General features: G+C 35.3%; 1 protein-coding gene across 1 annotated transcript; it reads left to right on the plus strand.

The window, feature by feature from the left end:
* The first annotated feature begins 1,621 nt into the window (after nucleotides 1–1,621).
* On the plus strand, nucleotides 1,622–3,771 carry LOC139852712 (geranylgeranyl transferase type-2 subunit beta 1-like). Its single transcript, XM_071842041.1, has 2 exons — nucleotides 1,622–1,718; nucleotides 2,597–3,771. Exon 2 carries the CDS (start codon nucleotides 2,600–2,602, stop codon nucleotides 3,536–3,538), a length of 939 nt encoding a protein of 312 aa, XP_071698142.1. The 5' UTR covers nucleotides 1,622–1,718; nucleotides 2,597–2,599; the 3' UTR covers nucleotides 3,539–3,771.
* Nucleotides 3,772–25,118: the final 21,347 nt, after the last annotated feature.

A 25,118-nucleotide genomic window follows, 5' to 3' on the forward strand; every position in this document is an offset into this window, starting at 1 on the left:
TTTTGAATGTGCTTTAGATTTTCATTTATACTAAAACGAGACCAAATTTTCCCTTTGCCCACTTTTAAAGACGACGCTCAGAACACATACTTGTCTATTGCAAATTAGTTTCTTGTGTTTGAGATCAAATTCTAAAATGGTGGTCCCTTGACTCATACAAGATCGAGAGCCTGGAGAATGCATTCGTGAATACCCCCCCTGATATCATGAAATCGGCTTCAGGAAACATAATTTGACTAGTCACAAGATGGGTCTGCGGTTACATTATTTGGAAACATTGGAACAACAATGTTTATAGGAAATGGGAATGATCCATCTTTGCTATCATATACTGAGACTCAAAGTTCAAAGTTTTGGTTGTACCGCCAAATGCCTCAAGAAAACCTCGTCGGAATGAAGTCAATGGCTAATCAACCCGAGATTTTATGCTCTCCCATCGTCTGATAGATCTGACATTAGATAAATGAACTACTGAAGACTGGCATTCTCGCTACTGATGTAGTGCATACTATCAAAATTGTTGCCGTTTGAAAAATTGTTGTTAATGTAATATTGTATCAGTGTATATATTCGCGGTTACATCTTGATTTACTTTATTTTAATTACATAATTACACATAATCCCTTATTAAGCTGCCCTTAAACAACTTTTACTCTGGAGACATGCCGGCAGTATGCACATGATTTATATATACGTATGTAAATGTATAGATGTATAGATCTAATGATGTATAGATTTGATGCCCAAGGATACCTAACACCGGTGGGCAAACCCGCAAATGATTATGAATTTAATTGAAAATTAGCAGGTATGAGTCAGATTTTACCTAACAGTGATGCCCAAGGATACCTAGCGGCAGTATGCGCGAGTTGATTTTTACATGTAGCGGGTATGATATATTCATGATCCGCCCACTACCCGTCAACGAGTAGAAAACTTTACCCAAACTGTATCAACGGGTACATTTTTTTGAATTTACCCATAAATCAAGAGTCAGTTACTTGCAAGCCATGAGTTTTTTCCACCGATTTTCATTCTAGTGTTAATGCATATTTTAAAGGTATAAAAAATTTTACAATTTTCTTTTATCCATGGAGATTTAATAATTAATTTGTATCACATCGATATATAGATTTGTAAGCGAGGCGAGCCGAGCATGTGCTCAGCTCATTTTAAATTCACAGAGCTTGAGCTCGGCTCGATTTGAGCCTAATATTTTAATCTTGAGTTCGACTCGTTTAATATTATAGTAGCTCGAGCTCGAGTCGAGCTCGACTCGTTTGATATTATAGAAGCTCGAACTCGACTCGTTTAATACATGATTATATTTACTACTAGGCTCGCAATTTTCTTCGAATTTGAGTTTTGAAGCTCGAGTTCATTTACTAAACGTGCTTCTAAGTATGTTCAAGGTCTTATTTAAGCTCGATTCGGATCAAGTTTTGTTGCAACTTGAGGGAGTTGCTCAGCTATTTACACATATACCCTTGGGGGTGTGGAGTGAAAAGTATCTCACCCCAATCAAATAACTGCTTTCTAAAACCTCCTGAACGACCCATTTTTTATAATCGCTCTTATATATATATATATATATATATATATATATATATATATATATATATATATATATATATACAAGAAAAAAGCTAGGGAAACTAGGCTTCAATTTGGGTGCGAAATAGTGTAATTATCGAAGTTCAGATCTTCTTTCACCTAAGGTAATTAATCTCTTTTCATTTATCGATTTTTGATGATGAATTGAAATTTTTGTTTGTTTCTTCATGGAAATTGAGAAATGTAGGTTTAATTAATGCAAATCATGTTCTCAGTAAGTTGTAGATCATTGACTTTAGTTTCAAATTTCATTTTGTTTTTTCGTTTCATTTATGTGAAATTGATAAGTTTTTTTGTAAAATATAGGAACGGATCTGGTGAATTATTGATTTGGTTATGTTACAGTATTATGTTATCTGCTCAATTGGATCAAATATTTTTTAGGTTTAACTATCCAATTAGGTTTGTGATCACGTTAGTTAAGATCGCGCATATGATATTTAGATCATAACAAAAAGGGTTATTTTACTGATTACCATCTGTTTGACTTGATTTGGGACTAAATTTATAAACAAAATAGAACCCCCACCATGCTACAACACTAAGTCCCCGTTTGGCTCATGGAATACAATGAGATTCCGGCGGAATTGGAATTGGAATTGAATTTAGATACGCGTTGTGTTTTGATTCAATTCCAATTCCGGATTCCGTGAGCTAAACGGGGCCTAAGAGATAACATGGTATGATGGGGGGGTTGATTGTTGAGTAATGGTCGAAAACTGGTTTGGATCAAAATGTTACATTTGAAAAACAATCAAACGGGTCAGAATCTAGTCGATTTAACCAGAACAATCTGTTCCAATCACTTGTTATAGGTACTCAGTGTGTATGCTATAGATACCTAATTTCTCATTTAGCTGCTAATCGAATAGTATCATTTATGGGTCACATTTATATACTACCTTTTTCATATGGGTTTTATTTGGTATCCTGTTATCTCAGTTTCTTCTTATATTATCCTTGTACGCCTCTTTAATCTCAGGAAATGGGAGAGCTAGTAGCCGAAAAGCACGCCGCTTACATCATCAATGTCGAAAAGAAGAAAGACAGTATCGAGTCTGTCTTAATGGAGCATCTTCGAATCAACGGTGCGTATTGGGGATTAACCACACTTGACATCTTAGGTAAACTTAAAGCTGTGGACCAAGAAACAATAATTTCATGGGTCATGAGTTGTCAACACGAATCTGGTGGTTTCGGTGGTAACATGGGTCACGACCCACATCTACTTTACACTCTTAGCGCAATCCAAATCCTAGCACTATTTGGCAAGATCGAAACACTCGATAGTGATAAAGTGTCAAATTACATTGCTAGCCTACAACAAGAAGATGGTTCTTTTTCAGGAGATATATGGGGTGAAATAGATACTAGATTCTCATACGTTGCTATATCTTCGCTTGCGCTGTTACAACGTTTAGATAAAATAAACATTGAAAAAGCGGTTAAATACATTGTAAGTTGCAAGAATCTTGATGGCGGGTTTGGGTGCACCCCGGGTGCCGAATCTCACGCGGGTCAAATATTTTGTTGTGTAGCTGCACTTGCGATAACGGGTTCGTTACATTATGTTGATAAGGATCTTTTGGGTTGGTGGTTATGTGAAAGACAAGTTAAATCTGGTGGGTTAAATGGTAGGCCCGAGAAGCTTCCGGATGTTTGTTACTCGTGGTGGGTCCTATCTAGTTTGATTATGATCGATAGGGTTCATTGGATTGATAAAGAAAAGCTTGTTAAGTTTATTTTAGACTGTCAGGATAAAGAAAATGGAGGAATTTCAGATAGACCTGATGATGCAGTTGATGTTTTTCACACTTATTTTGGCGTTGCGGGTCTTTCACTTCTTGAGTATCCCGGATTGAAGGCCATAGATCCGGCTTATGCATTGCCCGTTGATGTCGTTAATGGGATTTTTCTTAGGTGATTTGTGTTCTGTTTGTTTAGATTATATATATAAGGGTTTGTGATACTTAGTTCATTAATATTAATAGACCTTTGTTCTGGCATGACTACTAGCAACAAGTAATAGACTTGCTTTATCTGCATTCGTCGTAATATTTCCATTTCACAAGCTGGTGTCAAACGGCTGCAGGTACCGAGTTTTGTCATGTTACAATTCGATTTTCATGAAATCGAGTAAGATTTTGTTGCCAAAGCCATTTTTTATCCAAATTATATAAATTTAGCGTGTTAAATTGGAGTATCATCTCTTATGTTAAACGCCATACACAGGGATAATACACCTTGCCACACTGGGATATAATCCATGTTAAATTTAACGACACTTAAATTAAAGGTAATTTTTTATTTGTTGTACAACTTATTAATTAATTTTCATGAATGTAACCGTTAATAATGTCGTTAACATGTGGAACAGTATTGTACAATTAAATAATACAGTAGTTACTTTGAGTTAACATGTAGAACAGTATTGTACAATTAAATAATACAGTAGTTACGTTGAATTAAGGATTTAATACAGTAGTTACGTTGAATTAAGGATTTTGTTAAGGACAATCAAATTATTGAGTTATTGCAAATTATTGAGTTGTCAGTTGAATAACAGATAAGTGGAGTGAACATGCTCTATTAATCCTCTTAAAATTCGACCAACTAGGCAGATTTGGGGACTAGTCCGACCCGACTAGGCCCAAGTCGGTCAAAGCCACCGGTTAAAGGGTCAAAATTGGTCAAAGGGTCATAATCATTCAAAAGTTAGATTTAGTCGGTTAAAGTCAATATTATTGTCAAAATTTGTCAGAATCAGGTAAAATCAAAGTTGGTCAATGACCGACTAGTCTAAACTGACTAGGGCCCCTGACTATCAACTTTCACAACCTTGGTGCCCAAACTTCAAATTTAATGAACAACACAGATGAATCAAATGGATAACTTCTCTTGGATTTTACGTTAACTATTGTTAGAAATTTAGTGTAATTGAGGGATTTAATCTATACTTGTAAATGGGTTAGGAGGTACGGAGTGTACACCCATTAAGTGATAGATTGCCCGGACCCGAAAATGGTTTTCCATTATCACAAATTTGAGTGATTACGGAAGTATTATTCTTGCACTAGGTGGAAATAAAACAAACAACTTTATGAAAAGGATTTAATCTAGATTTCCTTGATTTGGTTGTTGGAAATAAAACAAACAACTTTATATAAAGGATTTGTTTTAGATTTGAAAACGATTTCCTTGATTTGGATGTTTGAAATAAAACAAACAACTTTATGTAAAGGATTTGTTTTAGATTTGAAAACGATTTCCTTGATTTGGATGTTTGAAATAAAACAAACAACTTTATGTAAAGGATTTGTTTTAGATTTGAAAACGATTTCCTTGATTTGGATGTTTGAAATAAAACAAACAACTTTATGTAAATGATTTGTTTTAGATTTGAAAACGATTTCCTTGATTAGGATGTTTGAAATAAAACAAACAACTTTATGTAAAGGATTTGTTTTAGATTTGAAAACGAAATTAGTTAGTGAAACATCTCCATCGTGGAATAATACTTGTTTTTGGGTGCCTATAAATAGAGACTATCATTTATGAGAATAAGATATACGAAAAACACCTTAATACTCTTATGCAAAAGAGTTCTTGTTTACTGCCAATAACAAGAACAAATCTCTGTCTTATCCCAAAGTGATATTCGTGTAACCCAGGCAATAAGGGTCGAATAATTACTTTCGGAAAGTGATACCACGATTCAGTGATTTATCCGGCTATCGATTATTTTACCCTACACGAAATCTCAATAAAACCTCCAACAATCGAAAGTAAATATTCGTTATAATCGATGGCGGCTACGATGAAACACATGACGGCGAATTTCTCCAAACTTGATAAGTTTGAGGGAATTGATTTTAGGAGATGGCAAAAGAAGATGCACTTCTTTCTGAGCAGCATGAGTGTGGTGTACGTACTCAGCACACCAATTCCTGAAGATCATGGTGATGATGCCACTATTGAACAAATTCGGAAAAGGTGCAAGTGGGAGAACGATGACTACATCGCTAGAGGTTTAATCCTCAATGGTATGGCTGATTCCCTTTTTGATATTTACCTAAATGTTGAATCTTCTAAAGAACTATGGGACTGTTTAGAAACCAAGTATATGTCTGAGGATGCTTCTAGTAAAAAGTTCCTTGTTAGTAATTTTAATAATTACAAGATGGTCGATTCTAGACCGGTCTTGGAACAATACAATGAGCTCATTCGTATACTTGGTCAATTCACACAACATAAGATGAACATGGATGAGTCTATTCAAGTCTCAAGCATAATTGATAAACTACCTCCATCTTGGAAAGAATTTAAACATTCTTTGAAACATAAGAAGGAGGAGTTAACTCTTGTTGAGTTGGGTAGTCATCTGCGTATTGAGGAATCCCTCAGGTTGCAGGATAATGACAAGCCAAAGAGCAACGAAGTTGCTGGTACGTCTGTTGTCAATATGGTGGAACATAAAAAGTTCACTAGTAATAATGACAAAAAGGGCAAACGTAAACATCGAGGTTATAACAAGGCTAATCCGAACAAGAAGTCTAAATTGACTTGTTGGAAGTGTGGTAAAACTGGACACATAAAAAAGGATTGCAAGGTTATTTTTGGTAATAATAATGCCAAAGGATCTAGCACAAGCGGTTCGGGAAATGGTTTAAACAACCACAACTCGAAAGGTCAGAATATATTTAATAATTCAAATAAGAATTATTATGTTTCATATATATCTGAGGCTTATTTTGTGCAGGATGATGATGTCGCGTGGTGGGTTGACTCGGGAGCCACCACCCATGTATGTAAGGATAGATTTTGGTTCAAGACTTACGAGTCCGTGACTGATGGATCAATTCTTCATATGGGAAATGAGTCAACAGCCTCTGTTCATGGACGTGGAAGTGTGGATTTGTGTTTTAGTTCTGGAAAAACTATTTGTTTGTTTGATGTTTTGCATGTACCACAAATAAGAAAAAATTTAGTTTCCAGTAGTGTGTTAAATTGTTGTGGTTATAAACAAGTGATTGAATCTGATAAGTTTGTTTTGTCAAAACATGGTATGTTTGTTGGTTTTGGTTATTTATGCAATAGAATGTTTAGACTTAACATTAATCACTTGAATGTTAATTTTGCTTTTATATCTACTTCTAGCATAAATAATTCTACACTTTGGCATGCTAGACTAGGACATATACACTTTAAAAGAATGCAAGATATGTCTAAAGATGGATTAATACCGGTTTTTGACATGAACAATGAAAAGTGTAAAACGTGTATGTTAACAAAGATCACTAAGAAACCATTTCAAAATGTACATCGTGATACTGAAATTTTGGAATTAATACATAGTGATTTATGTGATTTGCATGCTACTCCTACTTTAGGAAACAAGAAATATTTTGTGACTTTTATTGATGATGCTTCTAGATTTTGCTATGTTTATTTGTTACATACTAAGGATGAAGCATTAGATAAATTTAAAATATTTAAAACTGAAGTAGAATTACAACAAAAGGCTTTGATTAAAAGACTTAGAACAGATAGGGGAGGTGAATACATTGACCAATCGTATTTCCAATCCGTTGGTATTATCCATGAGACCACAGCTCCTTATACTCCACAACAAAATGGTATATCTGAAAGGAAGAATAGGGTCCTTAAGGAAATGGTTAATTCCATGTTATCCTATTCGGGTTTAAGTGAAGGATTTTGGGGGGAAGCTATGTTAACAGCTTGTTATTTGCTTAATAGAGTTCCTAACAAAAGAAACAAGATTACACCTTATGAACTTTGGAATAAAAGGAAACCTAACTTGAATTATCTTCGTGTATGGGGTTGTAGGGCGGTTGTAAGACTGCCTGATCCCAAAAAGAAAAGTTTAGGTGAAAGAGGTATAGATTGCATTTTTATTGGATATGTTGAACATTCCAAGGCATATAGGTTCTATGTAATAGAGCCTAATGAATTTGTCTCAATCAATTCTGTGATTGATTCAAGGGATGCAATCTTTGATGAAAATCGATTTTCATCTATACCTAGACCAAAGGATATGATTCCAAGTAACAATGGAATCAATAAGGATTGTAATGATGAAGTCTCTGAAAAGGCTGTTGATCAGTCACTTGAGCTTCGGAAAAGCAAAAGAGAAAGGAAACCTAAATCATTCGGACCAGATTTTCAACTATACTTAGTTGAAGGTTCTAGGGATGATGTTTCTACCCAATATTCATATTGTTTCAATGTTGATGATGATCCTAAAACATATGATGAAGCAATGAGGTCTCAGGATGTTGCATTCTGGAAAGAGGCAATTAATGATGAGATGGATTCCATCATGGGCAATAACACTTGGGTGTTAGCTGATCTACCTCCCGGTTGCAAACCTTTGGGTTGCAAATGGATCTTCAAAAAGAAGATGAAGGTGGATGGAACTATTGAAAAGTTCAAGGCAAGGTTAGTCATTCAAGGCTTTAGACAAAAGTCTGGAATTGACTATTTTGATACTTATGCTCCTGTGGCACGTATCACTACCATTAGACTGCTGATTGCTTTGGCTACAATTCACAATCTGGTTATTCACCAGATGGATGTGAAGACAGCATTCTTGAATGGTGATTTGGATGAGGAGGTTTATATGAACCAACCTCAGGGCTTTGTCATGCCAGGAAATGAAAGCAAGGTGTGCAAACTTGTGAAGTCCTTATATGGTTTGAAACAAGCACCTAAGCAATGGCATCAGAAGTTTGATGAAGTAGTTTTATCTAGTGGTTTTAGATTGAACCAAGCAGATAAATGTGTGTATAGCAAATTTGATGATTCTGGTAAAGGAGTTATAATTTGTCTATATGTTGATGACATGTTAATCTTTGGGACTGACCAAAGTCAAGTTGATTTAACAAAAGAATTTTTGTCATCAAAGTTCTCCATGAAAGATATGGGGGAGGCTGACGTTATCCTTGGTATTAGGATCAAACGTGAAAGCAAAGGAATTTCAATTTCTCAATCTCATTATATTGAGAAGGTGTTGAGAAAGTTTAATTGCTTTGAATGTACTCCTGTGAGTACACCTGTTGATCCAAGTGAGAAGCTTATGCCTAACCAAGGTAAAGCTGTATCACAACTTGAGTATTCTCAGGTGATTGGCTGTTTGATGTACGCCATGACATGTACAAGGCCAGATATTGCTTTTGCTGTGGGAAAACTGAGTAGATATACTAGTAATCCTAGTACTCATCACTGGCAAGCAATTAGGCGGGTACTGAAGTATTTAAAGAAAACTATGGCATATAGTTTATCTTACAGTGGATTTCCTTCTGTAATAGAAGGATATTCTGATGCGAGTTGGATAACCAATATTGAAGATCATTCTTCAACGAGTGGTTGGGTGTTCTTGCTTGGGGGAGGTGCTATTTCATGGGCTTCTAAAAAGCAGACATGTATTACCAACTCAACGATGGAATCTGAGTTTGTTGCTTTAGCTGCTGCTGGTAAAGAAGCAGAATGGCTTAGAAACTTGATCCATGAGATACCATTATGGCCTAAACCTATAGCACCCATGTCTATCCATTGTGATAGTGCTGCGACATTGGCAAAAGCTTATAGCCAGATGTACAATGGAAAGTCTAGACACTTAGGTGTCAGACATAGTATGATTCGTGAACTCATCATGAATGGGGTGATTTCTATAGTGTTCGTAAGGTCACAACAGAATTTAGCTGATCACTTGACGAAGGGATTGGCAAGAGACTTGGTTGACAAGTCTGCTGTGGGGATGGGTTTAAAGTCCACATAAATTTCTAATTATAAGATACCCAATTCCCTTCTGATGAAAATTAGAAGTTGAATTCAATGCGGAAGGCTTATACTTAGAAATTTGGAGTACATAAATTTTATATCATCCCAAGGTAAGGTATGTACTCGGACCTGCTGAAGGTCAGGTTGAAGTCTAGCTTCTTAATAGTTCATTTGAAAAAGTGCAAGAGCAGGTGCATGACTGAAGTGAACTACCTATGTGAATGTGAAGTTTTGCCGCTTCAACAAAGCTTGGACTTTTAGCTTTGGATACATTCATGAAAGGATATGGACACATGGCTTGTAAAGTGTCAGGATAGCTTTAGAGTATTTGAAAACTTATGTGTATGTTATTTTCAGTTATTCAAAATGGGTTGAAGGGTTCAATTCTTAGAACACCCTGATTCTCGAATATTTGGAATGTGTAATGTACTAAGGTGAAAATTCAATCTTCAAGATATTTTCATTTATGCATGAGTTTTTGTTTTAATTTGTTTAATTCTCATGAAACGAATTGCACTAAATTGGGGAGGATTGTTAGAAATTTAGTGTAATTGAGGGATTTAATCTATACTTGTAAATGGGTTAGGAGGTACGGAGTGTACACCCATTAAGTGATAGATTGCCCGGACCCGAAAATGGTTTTCCATTATCACAAATTTGAGTGATTACGGAAGTATTATTCTTGCACTAGGTGGAAATAAAACAAACAACTTTATGAAAAGGATTTAATCTAGATTTCCTTGATTTGGTTGTTGGAAATAAAACAAACAACTTTATATAAAGGATTTGTTTTAGATTTGAAAACGATTTCCTTGATTTGGATGTTTGAAATAAAACAAACAACTTTATGTAAAGGATTTGTTTTAGATTTGAAAACGATTTCCTTGATTTGGATGTTTGAAATAAAACAAACAACTTTATGTAAAGGATTTGTTTTAGATTTGAAAACGATTTCCTTGATTTGGATGTTTGAAATAAAACAAACAACTTTATGTAAATGATTTGTTTTAGATTTGAAAACGATTTCCTTGATTAGGATGTTTGAAATAAAACAAACAACTTTATGTAAAGGATTTGTTTTAGATTTGAAAACGAAATTAGTTAGTGAAACATCTCCATCGTGGAATAATACTTGTTTTTGGGTGCCTATAAATAGAGACTATCATTTATGAGAATAAGATATACGAAAAACACCTTAATACTCTTATGCAAAAGAGTTCTTGTTTACTGCCAATAACAAGAACAAATCTCTGTCTTATCCCAAAGTGATATTCGTGTAACCCAGGCAATAAGGGTCGAATAATTACTTTCGGAAAGTGATACCACGATTCAGTGATTTATCCGGCTATCGATTATTTTACCCTACACGAAATCTCAATAAAACCTCCAACAACTATGTACTACAACAGATCAATCAAACATTAACTATAAAGAAGGATTTTACATTATGTATGTTTTGTGAGTATAAGAGATGGTTAAAATCATGTACCTGGCTACCTGCAGTGGCGGTACTTAGTATAACTCAAAGGGGGGTATTCGCCCCACCTAGATTAAACGGGAAAAAATTGTACACTAAAAAAAAAAAAAATTACTAAAACATAAGGTTTTTTTTAGTGTTTATCCCTCCTAACAATTAAAAATTTATTTAATTTTTACACGCCCCATCTGTATTCGGGTTCAAGTTCCGCCACTGTGAACCTGGTCACAAGAAAAGTTTTCTAGAAAGCACAAAACTTCGCCAAGAGCCTGCTAGTAACTCTTAGGTACATCTCGATATCAATTTAGCATAGAAATCAGAAACCTGGAGGGTAAAACTTTAACTGACAACTATATAACAAGTGGTCCAAACATGTAGAAATAATAACCCGTTATACGGTTTTGACGAGTACAACCAATAAGTCGCTTCAACCAAATAATTTAATTGTTATCGTACTAACATCTTTTCAAAGTTATGCTCAACAATCTGAAATAAGTACTTTCGGGTCAGCACAACTCGAGCCATACATCAAATGTAATGCACTTTTATAATCATGGCCGTAATACACAACTGAGTAGTTATAACATTCACACGATATTACCCCTAATGTTGAAACATGACATAGTCACCTTATGGCATACTCTATACAGTTTCAAACCAAAAAGTCCAAATGTACATGATATAACAAAGGAATTGAACTTGGTTACCAAAGTTGTGTATTTCAAGAGGCTTAGACTGAAGATTTCTTTAGCTTCCACCGTCGCAAAGATAAGGATTGGTCTAATGCATGTAAATTTTTATATGCATTTTATGGCATCCAATGGTTACCTTCTTGCCAACTAAGCTATTTGAATCATTGATTAGCTAAAAGTGACTTTAATATAATACAGATAGATTCTGAATCCCGTTGACTGAAAGAAGAATAAACATTAGACAAGTCCATTGCTTTACCAACTGTTTCTGTGTTTTGAGAGGTCTCAGACAGTAATATAACTTTGACTTTCCTGATTCACAAGGAAGCTTGGTAAGAAAAATGAACATGAGTTACATGATGAAAACCCAAAAATCAGGTAACTAAAATGAACATGGACTGATTTTAATTACTCTGATGAACAAGTCAGAAGATATGACTACAATGAGTCATGTAACAAAAATGGACCAGATAAACAACGATTGAACGAAAAAAAATGTGTGTTGGATGAAATGTAAATTACCTCCTCCTACATCCATGTAATTGTTAATCACCCATATAAAATCGGTAACAGTCACAACATCTTCAAGGATGCACAAATCTACAAGATCTTCAATCAATTCACATTCCACATCTGGTACATATGAAACTCATTTGTACAACAAGGGTTTAACCGTGCTAACTTTTATAACAGTGCCGCTTACAGTAACAACTAACAAGCCTGTCTGTATAATATTAAGGAAAATATACTTAGCTGGCACCCGTGGCGAATCTAGGATGAAAATTCAATGGGTTTAAAAAAAAATTACTAATTATATATGAAGGGTACTTTAGTGGTTGTTTACCTCCAAAAAAAGTAAATTTTAAAAATATATGAGCCCTATAGTTAAATTTAGTAGTGTCACGTATAACAGTAAAGTATACTTTGTATAAAAAAAATTCCCACTAGTGGAGTCATAGTACCTCAACCCCCTCAGGTGTAAACTCGCCGTACAAGATAGATGCACCTTGTAGTGAAATAGATAAACTAAAGTACTAAATTCAACAATGTAAGGTGCCTTCGGGTTCTTCAAAACAATCATAGATTTAGGGTGATTGTGCAAGCAGATGTTTACCTTTGCACTTTCATCCCATTCTTCGTCATACAATTTTAAGTAAAGAACCTATTTTAAGTTCAACTTGATAATCAAGTTTAATGAACCAAAAGGCATGTGAATTGAATAAACCAAGTACTATTTCACCTTGTGTACTGCAGCGCTAATGCATAAAAGAGCTTCTTTAGGTTTACTTTCTAACATTTCATAAAAATCCTTGATCTCGCATCCTTTTCGAAAATGCTTGAAATCTAAAGGCAAAATGAACAACAAACCATCTTTTTTAACCTATTTGAAGACAACATAAAGTAAACAGAAATTGGTTGGTCCCTTAGTTTACATGAAATTAAGTGTTTGGTCCCTAAACTTCATTTTAATAACAGCCGTTATAAAAGCCCGTTAAGTTATGTCATGTGAGATGCATGTGAGGGGTATTTCTGTCTTTCAATTTCATCTCTTTCTCTTTCCTTTGTATTCCAGTTTCCAATCTTTATTTTTATCTTTGTTAACATAAAACAGAGCACCAAATATTTAACCAAATCAAACATCTTCTACAAAATCAAAAGATAAAGAAAGTCCATTTGACATCACTTAACTTCAGAAACATATGCAGGTTAATTCGAGCTCGGTTGAAGATTACTAAACCCTAATAGTTCCAAAAAATAATGTAATCTCCATTTGCAAATTTAACACAACAATTGATATTATTAAGAGCTTTAATCTCCAACAAAAAATAAGAATTATGTAATGAAGAAGATGAATGTTGAATGAAGGACTGATTTTATTGATGAAATGTAAATGAGTGAAACAAAATAACATCATAGAAGAACCATAACAAACTAACGAAGGTATGAACAATTTATTCTAGCAGAAATATTAAATGTCTCTTTACTACTGCTCCAGATTAAGGGTCTACATGCCTAATTTCTCTTTCTTGCAGCCCCAGATTAGCTGCTATTACTCTGGGCCTCCATCATGCCTCTTTCTATAGCTTCTGCAATCAATTGAGGCGTCAGTTGCTCTTTCAGTTGCTTGAAAGCATAATCCATTAATGAAACTCCAACAAAAAACGTCAATCCTCCTACTAAAAATCCCTCAACAAAAGGCAATCCCAAAAATCCTTTAACAGAAGGCCATAACCACTTCCTTACTCCCTCCTTTTCCTTTTCTTCTTCACGTGATCTTTGGTTCACTTCAATAAACAACAACAACTATTCTTCAACATGTTAATTACAAACTTAAACAAACATGTATAAATGCATAAATTTATGCATACCAGGAGGACCTTTTAGAGTAATAGTCTCTCCGGTAGGAGTCTTGATCAGATACTTCACCTGTATCGTTTACAAACAAACAATTAATAAAGATAATAGCCAAAATATAACAATTTTATAGGAATAGGATTATGACTAGTGCAAAACACCCCTTAGATAACAATCACGAATTGAGATTAGAGACTGATTGAAGGGTTTGCCATGAATTGTGGGTAAAATTAGGGTTGATTTATACCAAGCACTAGATCGTTGAAAACAAAAAGAAAGACCGACTCAAAGAGAGTTGGTTAAAATAAATCCAATTAGAATATGTGGTACATGTGTTCTGATCGAGTCATGACACCAAAGGTAGGAATCATTCGGAAACTATAATTGCCACCTTCCGTTTTTCATATTGATAAATTTAAAATATATTCATATTTAGGATTTTGCTTCCCCTAACACGTCATTAACGTACATTAGATGATTGTACTAATCGGTTATATTTGACTTTTAGATGGTATTTATTTAAATGTACAATGCGTTCAAGCTTCTTAACGACAACCCTAAGGGTTGTCGTTAGCAAGATTCATTCACCATTTGACATATCACTCCTGCTGTCATGCATGTACATAATTTACTTTTTCATCACTGTACAACTCTCATTCAAATAATATTCACAAAGACTAAATAACAGGTCCAGCAACACATGTTAATAGCCATGAACCATATTTATAAACTTATAAAACTTTCATCGCAGACACCAAATTAATCAATTACATACAGCTTAAACAATTGCCAGATTCTGATTATCTCAAACAGGATATTAATTACTGTTGGTGCATTATAGTCCCCAGGTTCATTGCGATCAAGTTGGAATGCGTAAACGTTTAATATTCACCTCTGGAATGCAACCGTGCGGATGCAGTATGCATCCGTACGGATACACAGTGCAACTGGACTGTTGCAGGGGTGCAACCGTACGGTTGCACACGCTGTGTATATATATATATATAGAACTTCGGTTTCATGATTAGGTTAACGATCCTAGCCGCACTAAAACGTCTAAACCGATTCTCTGGTCATCTAGCATTCATCTAGGTCGATCTTTAACACCCTAAAGTCGTTCTATATCTAAAGATCAAAGTATATTTGTGCGTTTTGAGTATAAAACCCTATATCGAGATTTTCCGCACTCGATATAGTTGATTAGGTCGTTTAATCCTGTTTACACGGTCCTACAAGTGGTATCAGAGCTTGTGTACGTGATTGAACGATCGGTTTTTGTCAAAATCGTTGAATTTGTTTTATTAAGTTTTGGGTTTTTGGGGTTTTTGTTGAAAAATCCTTAAATCTTAAAACTTTCACGTATTTGATCATGTTTTTGTTAATCTAAAACGTTATTAAGGTTGGTTTTAATGTTTTGAACGTGAAAAACTTAAACTTTTTGATCCAGATCGAGTGCTAGATCCCATCCAACCCAAAACCCTATTTTACGGGCTGTTCTCTGCCCAGATCTGTTCAAGAATACAACCGCACGGTTACACTCTGCAACCGTGCGGATACACCATCCGGTTACTACAACCGCACAGATACAGACCTACATCCGTGCTTCCTACAACTGTTCTTTTGCAACCGTGTTTATCTGAAACCGTACGGATATACACTGTACCCGTCCGGTTACACTCTCAACCGCCCGGTTACACTTTGAAACCGTGGTTTACTGTAACCGTATCTGTTCAACCGTGTGAACCTTGCATCCGTGTCATTTTCTGAAACCGTGTATTGCAACCGTGCACTTTTCTGCAACCGTATATTGCAACCGTACGGTTACAATGTCTGATCAGTTTGATGGTTCAGAAATGGAATCTGCTCTAGTTGGTTCTTCATCGTCGGGTTTACATCACTTGCTTAAGACAGAGAATGAGATAGGTAGTGCGTATCGGGTACCTAGGCTAGAATCACTTGATGACTTTGCTGAATGGAAACCTAGGTTCTTGATCTCGTTAAATGGGATAGATTCACGTCTGTACAACTTCTTGAAAGTTGAGTATACTTTCCCGCTTAAGGATCATGGTGAACCAAAGACTCCAATGGAGCTAAATGCTGTTGAAAGAGAGGACTATAACTTAGAATGTAAAACCTACAGTCATCTAACTCGGGCTCTCACAAAGGATATATTTCATCAATTCGAGACTCATCTAACAGCATATTCAATGTGGAATGCCATTGAGAGTGGTGTTGAGGGAAGTGCTGAATATCGGAAAACTAAAGGAAAAGTTCTCAAGAAGGAGTGGAAGAATTTTGCGGTTCAGCCTGATGAATCATTGGATGCTGCTGTTGCTAGGTTTCGTCATTTGATGACCGAGCTGAGACGATCTGATATTACTTTCCCAAAGAAGAAAATCGTCCAGTGCTTTCGTGAGGGGTTACCTATTAAATGGGATCCTATTGTGCAAGGAGGATATCAAGGTGCTGCGAAGACACCCAATCTTTTATGAAATGCCTAATGCGGAGCACGCTATTCAGTTCAATCGTGCTGTTCGTACATGCTATGTGTTTGATATCCATGCTTAGATGTCTATCTTTTGGATTTGAACTTATGATCTGTGAACTTGAACGTTTAATTCTATTATTCGACATGGTTGTAATAACTTAATTTGAACGTTTTTATCTATGTACCGTTATGTTTGCTAGATTGCATGTTTGTTTGTTGGTTTGTTTTGCAGGTGAAGCATATTTTATTGATCTGTTTAATATACTGGGTCCTAGGGGGAGTTTGTTGGTGCATTATAGTCCCCAGGTTCATTGCGATCAAGTTGGAATGCGTAAACGTTTAATATTCACCTCTAGAATGCAACCGTGCGGATGCAGTATGCATCCGTACGGATACACAGTGCAACCGGACGGTTGCAGGGGTGCAACCGCACAGTTGCACACGCTGTGTATATATATAGAGAACTTCGGTTTCATGATTAGGTTAACGATCCTAGCCGCACTAAAACGTCTAAACCGATTCTCTGGTCATCTAGCATTCATCTAGGTCGATCACACCCTAAAGTCGTTCTATATCTAAAGATCAAAGTATATTTGTGTGTTTTGAGTATAAAACCCTATATCGAGATTTTCCGCACTCGATATAGTTGATTAGGTCGTTTAATCCTGTTTACACGATCCTACAATTACCAAGTCCACTATGCCTGATAACTGATAAGTACAATTTTTCAGCTCTCAATTTCTAATTTGACCTAATAGTACGTAAGTTAATGAGTTATATCGCAATACACACTAAAAATAAGATGTGCAACAGCACCTACATATATACAGCAGTATTCAATATTCAATAAACCAGTTGAACAAAAATAATTAGATCATAATTAGTTCAATAAACTAAACTCAAATAATTTGAAAAATATCAAGTTATCAACAATTGAGGCCAGATTATTTGGAAGAAGTAGCACAAAATACGCACCGATTCACTTTTGGAAGCAGATGACGGAAGTTTAGCACCGAGACTGAAATGAAACATTTAAACCGTACTTCAAACGAATGAGTAACATAATACTTAAAATCATCCACAAAATTATACTGTAGGATACATTACACAATCTGTATCTGTTACCTTTCGAGATAATCACGGAAGTAAGAGAGTGAAGGATCACTGAGAAGTGAAGGATCGGATTTGCACTGGCTGATGAATTGTTTCAACTGATCTGATTTTGCGTCGTCCATCGCCGTTGTAACTTCGCCGGAATACATCCGGCTGAGTGTTTTGAAGGAAGGTTTTGGTGGTGGCATTGTTGAGCTGATATAAAGTGATGATTCTAGAAGGTTCCGTTTGCTTTAGAAGTATAACGTTACAATAATGGTCCCTCAGCTATTTGAGTGTTTACATTATTACGAGTATGATTTAATCGTTACGTTGTGAATTTTAGTTACTGAACACGTAATTACGGAGTAGTTTCTTTAGCAATGAACATCTGCTTTACAGATTTTTCGTTCCCAGTGTTTCAAATAGTAAAAAATATATATATATATTTTCAGTTTTAACCTTATCTTATTAGTTAGTAGTACACATTTTTTTTTTTTAACTATATAAGCTAAAAATTGATGAAGAAAGCAAAAGAACAGTTTGCATCGACTTCATTCAAGCAAAGTAATATTGAAAAACACAAGACTTTGAAATATGTTTATGATAATGATGAAATTATCCTGGAATTAGAAGACGCTAATGGGAGACTAGTTAATGTGGTAAATTATAGATAAGTGACTAAAAAAAAAAATGAATTTCAATTAGTAAAATTTTAGTAAATTCATAAAAGAAATAATATAGTTACAAATTGAGATTATTAAATTAGATTTGATATTAAAAAGTATAAAATTATATTTTGTGGAATCACATCTCTTCTCTGAGTCGTAACCAAATCACCTGTCGTCAGCAACAATATGAGTTTAGTATCAAAATCGGTGTGGCCAATTTTCATGATCAACATAAGAACCAACATCTTATCTAGAAGGCCCATAAGATTGTTATCGAAAAATTCTTATCTAGATGAATTCATTCATAAGGTGTCTAGAGTTCAAGATAGGTAAACATTAGGATGGGATGAAAGAACCACCGACAAATTTTACACTTCTGTGGTTTCTCAAATAATCCAGCCTGGTGATTAAAGTCCCACGAAATATTTTCTAAAATAGGTCAACCACAACACTCTTAACAAGATACACCCATTCTCAACAAATTAAAGAACCTTCATTTATGTATGTAGTAACAAGTAATAGTTTGATAGGGTTTACGTATTATGTATAGAGTGCATTTCCTCCTTAGCTATATTAAGGCATAATAAATGGTGACAATTTTCCCTTCTAAGATTTGGTTTTGTACTAAAAAAATGTACAATTGCACATATGTGCACATATATAGATGATGCATCCATAACCTAAATCTCTCAAAATTTCTAACGAATAGTATCTATCAGTCACTTGTTCGTATCCTTCAAACATATTACCACAATACTTCTCTAATAAAAACCAAAACTTTTGTTTATGATATCCTTGAAATATACTACCACAAAGTCTTTAATATAAGAAGTTCATGAAATATATTACCACAACAATTCTCTAATGAAAATTAAAATTGTGTTTATGATAAACTATTACTGCACTTTGTACCCTACTACCTTAAAGTGGTTTATTTAAAGGCCAACTCTAATATCCATTTGATCTAAGAAGAGCAGATTCTGCTTAAATCTATACAATAAAAAGTACTAAATTTCTTCACATGTGTAACAATAATAATAGAAATATAAACCAGTATCTTGAGCTTATGCACATACCCATTACATCATCATCTTACCAAGGTAAGTCCCACTTTAGGATCTGCTAAGTTCTAGCATACAGACACACACTAAATGCAAGGACCATCATTAAGTATTTAGCGTAGACTACTTTACTAAGATGATCGAGTAATAAATGCTTCATCACAACAATATTGAAGCTTATTAAAGGGACTTGAACAAGCTAAGCAGACAACAACACAACTATAAACATATGCTCTTATGTGAAAAGAAATCAGAGTACAACCACAATCAACAATCAACCACAAGAAACCTTGCATCAAACACACAACATTGAGACTCGATATCTCATTCACATTTTATCCGTTTTGAACACACTTTAGCTCGTTTTAAAGTCCTCGTCAAGGACTACAAAAACCCACTAAATAGCTACTAATATATATTACGTTATCATATATTAATATGTGTCCAAAGTTTGGTAAAACCCATTTGTTTTAACCAAAATTTCCAACAATATTTATATTTATTAGCAACAAAATTTAAGGAACCATCTTAAACTGGGCAAAGCCATCTAATACTTCAGGATCCTTTTCTAACCCAAACAAGCAGCTATCTCTATCTATGTGAATTATCTGAGCAATTGCTCGGACAAACTGTTTTCGGGATTCAATTTTCCTTCGGGTGCCTTTCGATACTGTTGGAAAGACATTAATTTCATCAATAAAAGTTGGTGCTTCAAAAACGATGACAAGGTCGAGATGAAGCATAACCCGAAGCGAACCATATATGTAAATGGGTAAAGATTTATACACTGATCAAATGATAAAAATATATTATATATTTTATATATTCAGTATATTTATATTATATTATTATTCGAGAATTATACACTGATCAAATGAAAAATATATTTATATATATTCAGTATATTTATATTATATTATTATTATTATTCGAGAACAAACGATAGACTCGTCAACAAGCTAACGAGTAACGACAATCTTTATTTCTAGATAACATTATACTAACTTTCAATAATAAATAATAATATAAATATAAAATAATAATAATAATACAAAGCATAATATTACTGTATTAATCTTGCAAAATATAATATTTAACTTTCAAGCTAGATTTTACCCTAGACAGGTTTTCTGGAATAACTCTTCACCGGTGTTTGCAAAATATATTTTTTTTTTTTCTTGGGTTGTGTGGGATTCAGATTTGAAAATTTTACCTCAAAACGTGCGGTTTTGTGTCACCCACTTGCTAACCTTGTATTAGCAAAGCAACACGTCCAGTATACTTGCTCCGTATATTACCTTTCGGTAAACTACCGTCCGGTTGTAAAGGAAAGCGTTGAACAAGCAACTGTTAAGGCAATGTCTAATCCATCCCCGTGTCCGGTCAAATGAACGATTATTAGTATTTATAAATATCCCGCCCATCGTATCCGATCGAGTGTATGTGGTTATTTATAAATACGTTAAATTGTAAATCTCTATATTAAATTAACGAACTATCATTCAGTTAAACAAATATAAAGCCCATTCATAGCCCATAGTCCAATTTCCACAAGTGTCAGTCTTTTGTCCAAACCCCAATTATGGTCCAAAGCCCAATAACTCAGTCTTAATATTTAGTCCAACATCACGATTACTTCGGCTTAAATAAACATAATAATAACTTAGCTACGAGACATTAATTTAAAAATGTTGAACATAACTTACAATGAGTATTAATCGCGTAGTGTTACACTGACAGAGTTTCAACATACAAACCTTAAAACATTCGCTATAATAACCTTATTATTATTAACTTATTATTATTAACTTAATATTAAAATTACTCATCGATCAAACTGGCTATTTATAGGACCTGACCACACTTTTGAAGCCATGCGATCGCATGGATTTAAGCCTTCCTAGCCATGCGATCGCATGGCCGCCTTATCCTGGTCACATAGCAATTAAAACGTGGGCTGCTGCGAATAATATATTATATAATATAATATATATATATATATATATATATATATATATATATATATATATATATATATATATATATATATAATTATATATATATTATATTATATTCATGTGCATAGTATAATTGTAATTTTAGGTCCGTTGACTCGCGCGTTGATAGTCGGTTCATGTCTCGGTTCTGAATTTTCGAACGTCCTTTCGTACGCTTAGATATCTTGAACTTTGCATTTCGCGGCTTGTACTCCTATAATTTTTAGACGTTTCTCATCAATAAATTGAACCACTTTGATTGTATCTTGTACATTTGAGCTTTTTGATCATTTGCGTCTTTAAATCGTCGAATCTGTCTTTTGTCTTCACCTTTTATTATCTAAACGAATATCACTTGTAAATAGAACAATTGCAACTAAAAGCTTGTCTTTCTTGAAGAATAATGATATGAAATATATGTTCGTTTTTAGCATTATCAAATATTCTCACACTTTAGCGTTGCTTGTCCTCAAGCAATATAGAACTTGAATATAACTTTACTAGAATCACTTTTTTATTCTCCACATTATATACATCAGTGATTTTAACGATGTGGTTTACAGTCCCACATGACTATAAAAATTTAGATCCTTTATGTAACACCCCGTTTTCCCCATATATGATTTATAGGTGTATCGTGTATGTACGATAGGTGTATGAAGGCTTCGGGACATGTTCGAGGGTTAAAGTCTTGTATACGAGAAAATGAGTCAGGTCATGTGGTATTTCGCGGCGCGACATAGGAGGCCGCGTCGCGGCAATTAACTGGAATCAGGATCAGGAGGCATGTAAACAAGGGCACCAGACCACGGTTTATCTCGCGGCGCAGAGGAGGGTGTCGCGGCGCGGCATTCAGCTGATTTCAATTCCAGGAAGCATGTTAAGACAATCACCAAAATACGTTATATGTCGCGGCGCGACGATTAAGGTCGCGACGCGGCAATCTGGGCGGACTGGTACCAGTTTTGTGATTTTAAAAGATATTTAAGGGCATTTTGGTCATTTTACGTTTGAGCCAGATTTGAGATCTTAATCTCATCCACTCATTCATTTTCCTTTATTTCTTTTTCCTTTTCTTCTCATTTTTCTCTCAAAAACTTAAACACCCCAATTGATTCAAATGGATTTTTGGAAAGGAAGAAGCGGGTTTTGATCGAAAGCGTAAGAGACAAGGTTGTCCTCCTCGTTTGTAGCTACAATTTGATACTAGCGGTAAGCTCTAACTCCGAATTTCGTTTTTGTGTTCATCATTCAAATTTGGGATTTTTGATTGTATGTTCATAATGGAACCCATTTAATTGTTAATTGAAGATTAACACCAAGATTCGGGTTTATTGTTGTTATTGGCGGGTTTTGGGTTTGGTGAACAAGTGTAAGTTTGTAAGAGTTGCAAATGGGTGTAATCACTAGTATTTAGTGATTATTGAGGTGTTGGAAGCCTTTAGGGTTCATGTGGTTGACTAATTTTGATTAGAGTCAAAATTAGGGTTTGGTGATGATTATGACCCAATTGTCAATTTAATAAGGTTTATAAACTTAAAATGGATTAAGTTGAAGTATAAACCCGAGTTAAATATATTTTGGTGTCAAAACTTGTTCATGGCGAAATGTTGACTTCTTATGGGTCAAATTAGGGTTTATGGGCGATTTTGAGAATGATAAGTGTTTAACACTTATGATTGGGTTTAATTGGTGTGTTAGGACCATTGTCACTATTGTTAGTGATTATTGGTTAGTTTGGGCGCGGTTTGAGCTTGGAAGTGCAATTTGGGTCGAAATCGCACTAGTTGTCAATTTGGGTTGATTTGTAAATCCACCCTAATTGTGTTATTGTATTTGTGATTAATGGAATAGGTACTTTCCATTGGCGTGTTGCGGATTTTGGATTTCACTTCATCGAGGCGTTTAAGGTGAGTGTAAATTTACTATGCACATGTGTATGTGTAGAATGGGTGCGTGTGTGTAGAGTGACCCTTGCTTGGGTTTACTCTATGTTGTTGTGGTTGAAAGGGCTCCTCTTGTGCTTCGGGTCCATGTGATACGCTTATGCGTTGGGGGTTTTTTACCCATGGTGTTGTGAATTGGCTAGCGCTTTGGATAACCCTTTTTGGCGATGGGTTGCTAGCATTGTTGTTGAGGAAATGAATCTCGGTTAGTGCGGATTCATGATGACTCGGGTTGTTTCGGTCATCTTGTTGAAGTGGTGAATTTCGGGTTGTGCGAATTCACTAAGGCTCGGGTAGTTTGGCCAACCTCGGTTGTTCAAGTAGTGAAGGAAGTGAATCTCGGGTAGTGCGAATTCACTAAGGTCCGGGTAGTTCGGCCAACCTTCATGTGGTTTGGGTTAAGGGGTTAACCTTATCGATAATGTTGATTATATACTTATTGTTGTGTTGTAGCTAATCTGGTGGGTTAGCTTGGTGATTTCGTAGCGTGTAGCTACTTTGTGTATTGTGCTCTTTTGTAGTTGTTTACCATGCGGATACGGTATGTGTTATTTTGATGCTTGGTGATGCGTAGCCATTTTATGCATATGTATGTGTATAATATCTTTACATTCACTAAGCATTAGCTTACCCTCTCGTTGTTGATATTTTTATAGGTTCGCGTGATGGCGGCTCGGGTAAGCATGGGGATTAGAGACCTTGGCTAGGTTGCTTTAGAAGATCTCGCTTTTGTACTCGATTAGGATTTGGGTAGCGTAGTCCCAAATCACCATGCTCGGTTTTGTGTAAATGTAACTAGTAGGGTCATAATGATTATAACCGGTTTATGATTTAGCTAACGTATTATTGTATTAAGAAGTTTAAATTATTGTCGTACATCTTTAAGTTCGTTGAACTTACTTTGATCAAAATATGTTTTGGAAACTGTGTAATGGGACCTAAAGTATTATTTAACGTGTATTAAAAGGAAAAAATTTTACGGGCCGGTTTTAATACGGGTTGGGTCGTTACAAGTGGTATCAGAGCATGGTCTAAGGGATTTAGGCGACTTGAGATAGGTGCCTAGACTTAGACTTTTGTGTGTGCTTATTTGTTGCGGGACTTGTAGGTGAACGGGTCTGAACGGGTTATAGTTAGTGCCTTGTTTGTAGGTGGATTAACGTTTATGTTAATATGTGGATTCTATTAATATATTATTGCGTTGTGTTGGTTTATATCATCGAGCTAGGCGGTCGTTGTACTAACGAGTCGATACGGCATGTGTGCGCAATAAGGACTTGCAAACCTTATTACGAGTGCAAATCGTGTCAAAGAAGTGATGTACGACGGGTGTTGAGCAAGATGGGGCGGTGTTGTGCGTGTGGTTTTATACGTTCGTGGACTAATCGTTTTGCATTCTTTAGAATGGCGACGCAAAATGAGATCGAGACGAATGACGAGGAGTTTAACGCTAGAGTTGCGGCCGCCGTTGCGGAGCAAATGGGTACGTTTCGAGAAGAAATGGATAGGAAGTATTCCGAATTTCGGGGTAGTAGTGAAATGGAGCGTTGTCTTAAGAGTTTCATGAGGACTAAACCTCCGATGTACGATGGGAAACCGGATCCTTTGGTAAGCACAACTTGGATCTCGGATTTTGAAGGGTGTTTTCGCACGATTGAATGCCCTCCCGAGAAGAGGAAAAGACTCGCTACTAGCTTGTTGCGGGGTAGGGCAAAGGATTGGTTGGATGGTAAGATTGATCTTGTTGGTGGTGAATCGTTTATGGCGTTGTCGTGGGACGAGTTTAAGAAGGAATTCTTCGAGGAGTTCCGGACTTCAGCCGATTTGTCGGAAATGCGAAATGTGTTGCGAAATTTGTAACAAGGATCGATGGACTTGAATACTCTAAAGACGACCTTTATGTCGAAGGCTCGTTTTTGCCTGGA

This window comes from Rutidosis leptorrhynchoides, chromosome 6 (genome assembly GCF_046630445.1).
Source record: "Rutidosis leptorrhynchoides isolate AG116_Rl617_1_P2 chromosome 6, CSIRO_AGI_Rlap_v1, whole genome shotgun sequence".
NCBI classification, from domain to species: domain Eukaryota; kingdom Viridiplantae; phylum Streptophyta; class Magnoliopsida; order Asterales; family Asteraceae; genus Rutidosis; species Rutidosis leptorrhynchoides.

Excerpts from the sequence above, each read along its gene's own strand:
- LOC139852712 (XM_071842041.1), top strand. The coding sequence starts at position 2,600 with ATGGGAGAGCTAGTAGCCGAAAAGCACGCCGCTTACATCATCAATGTC.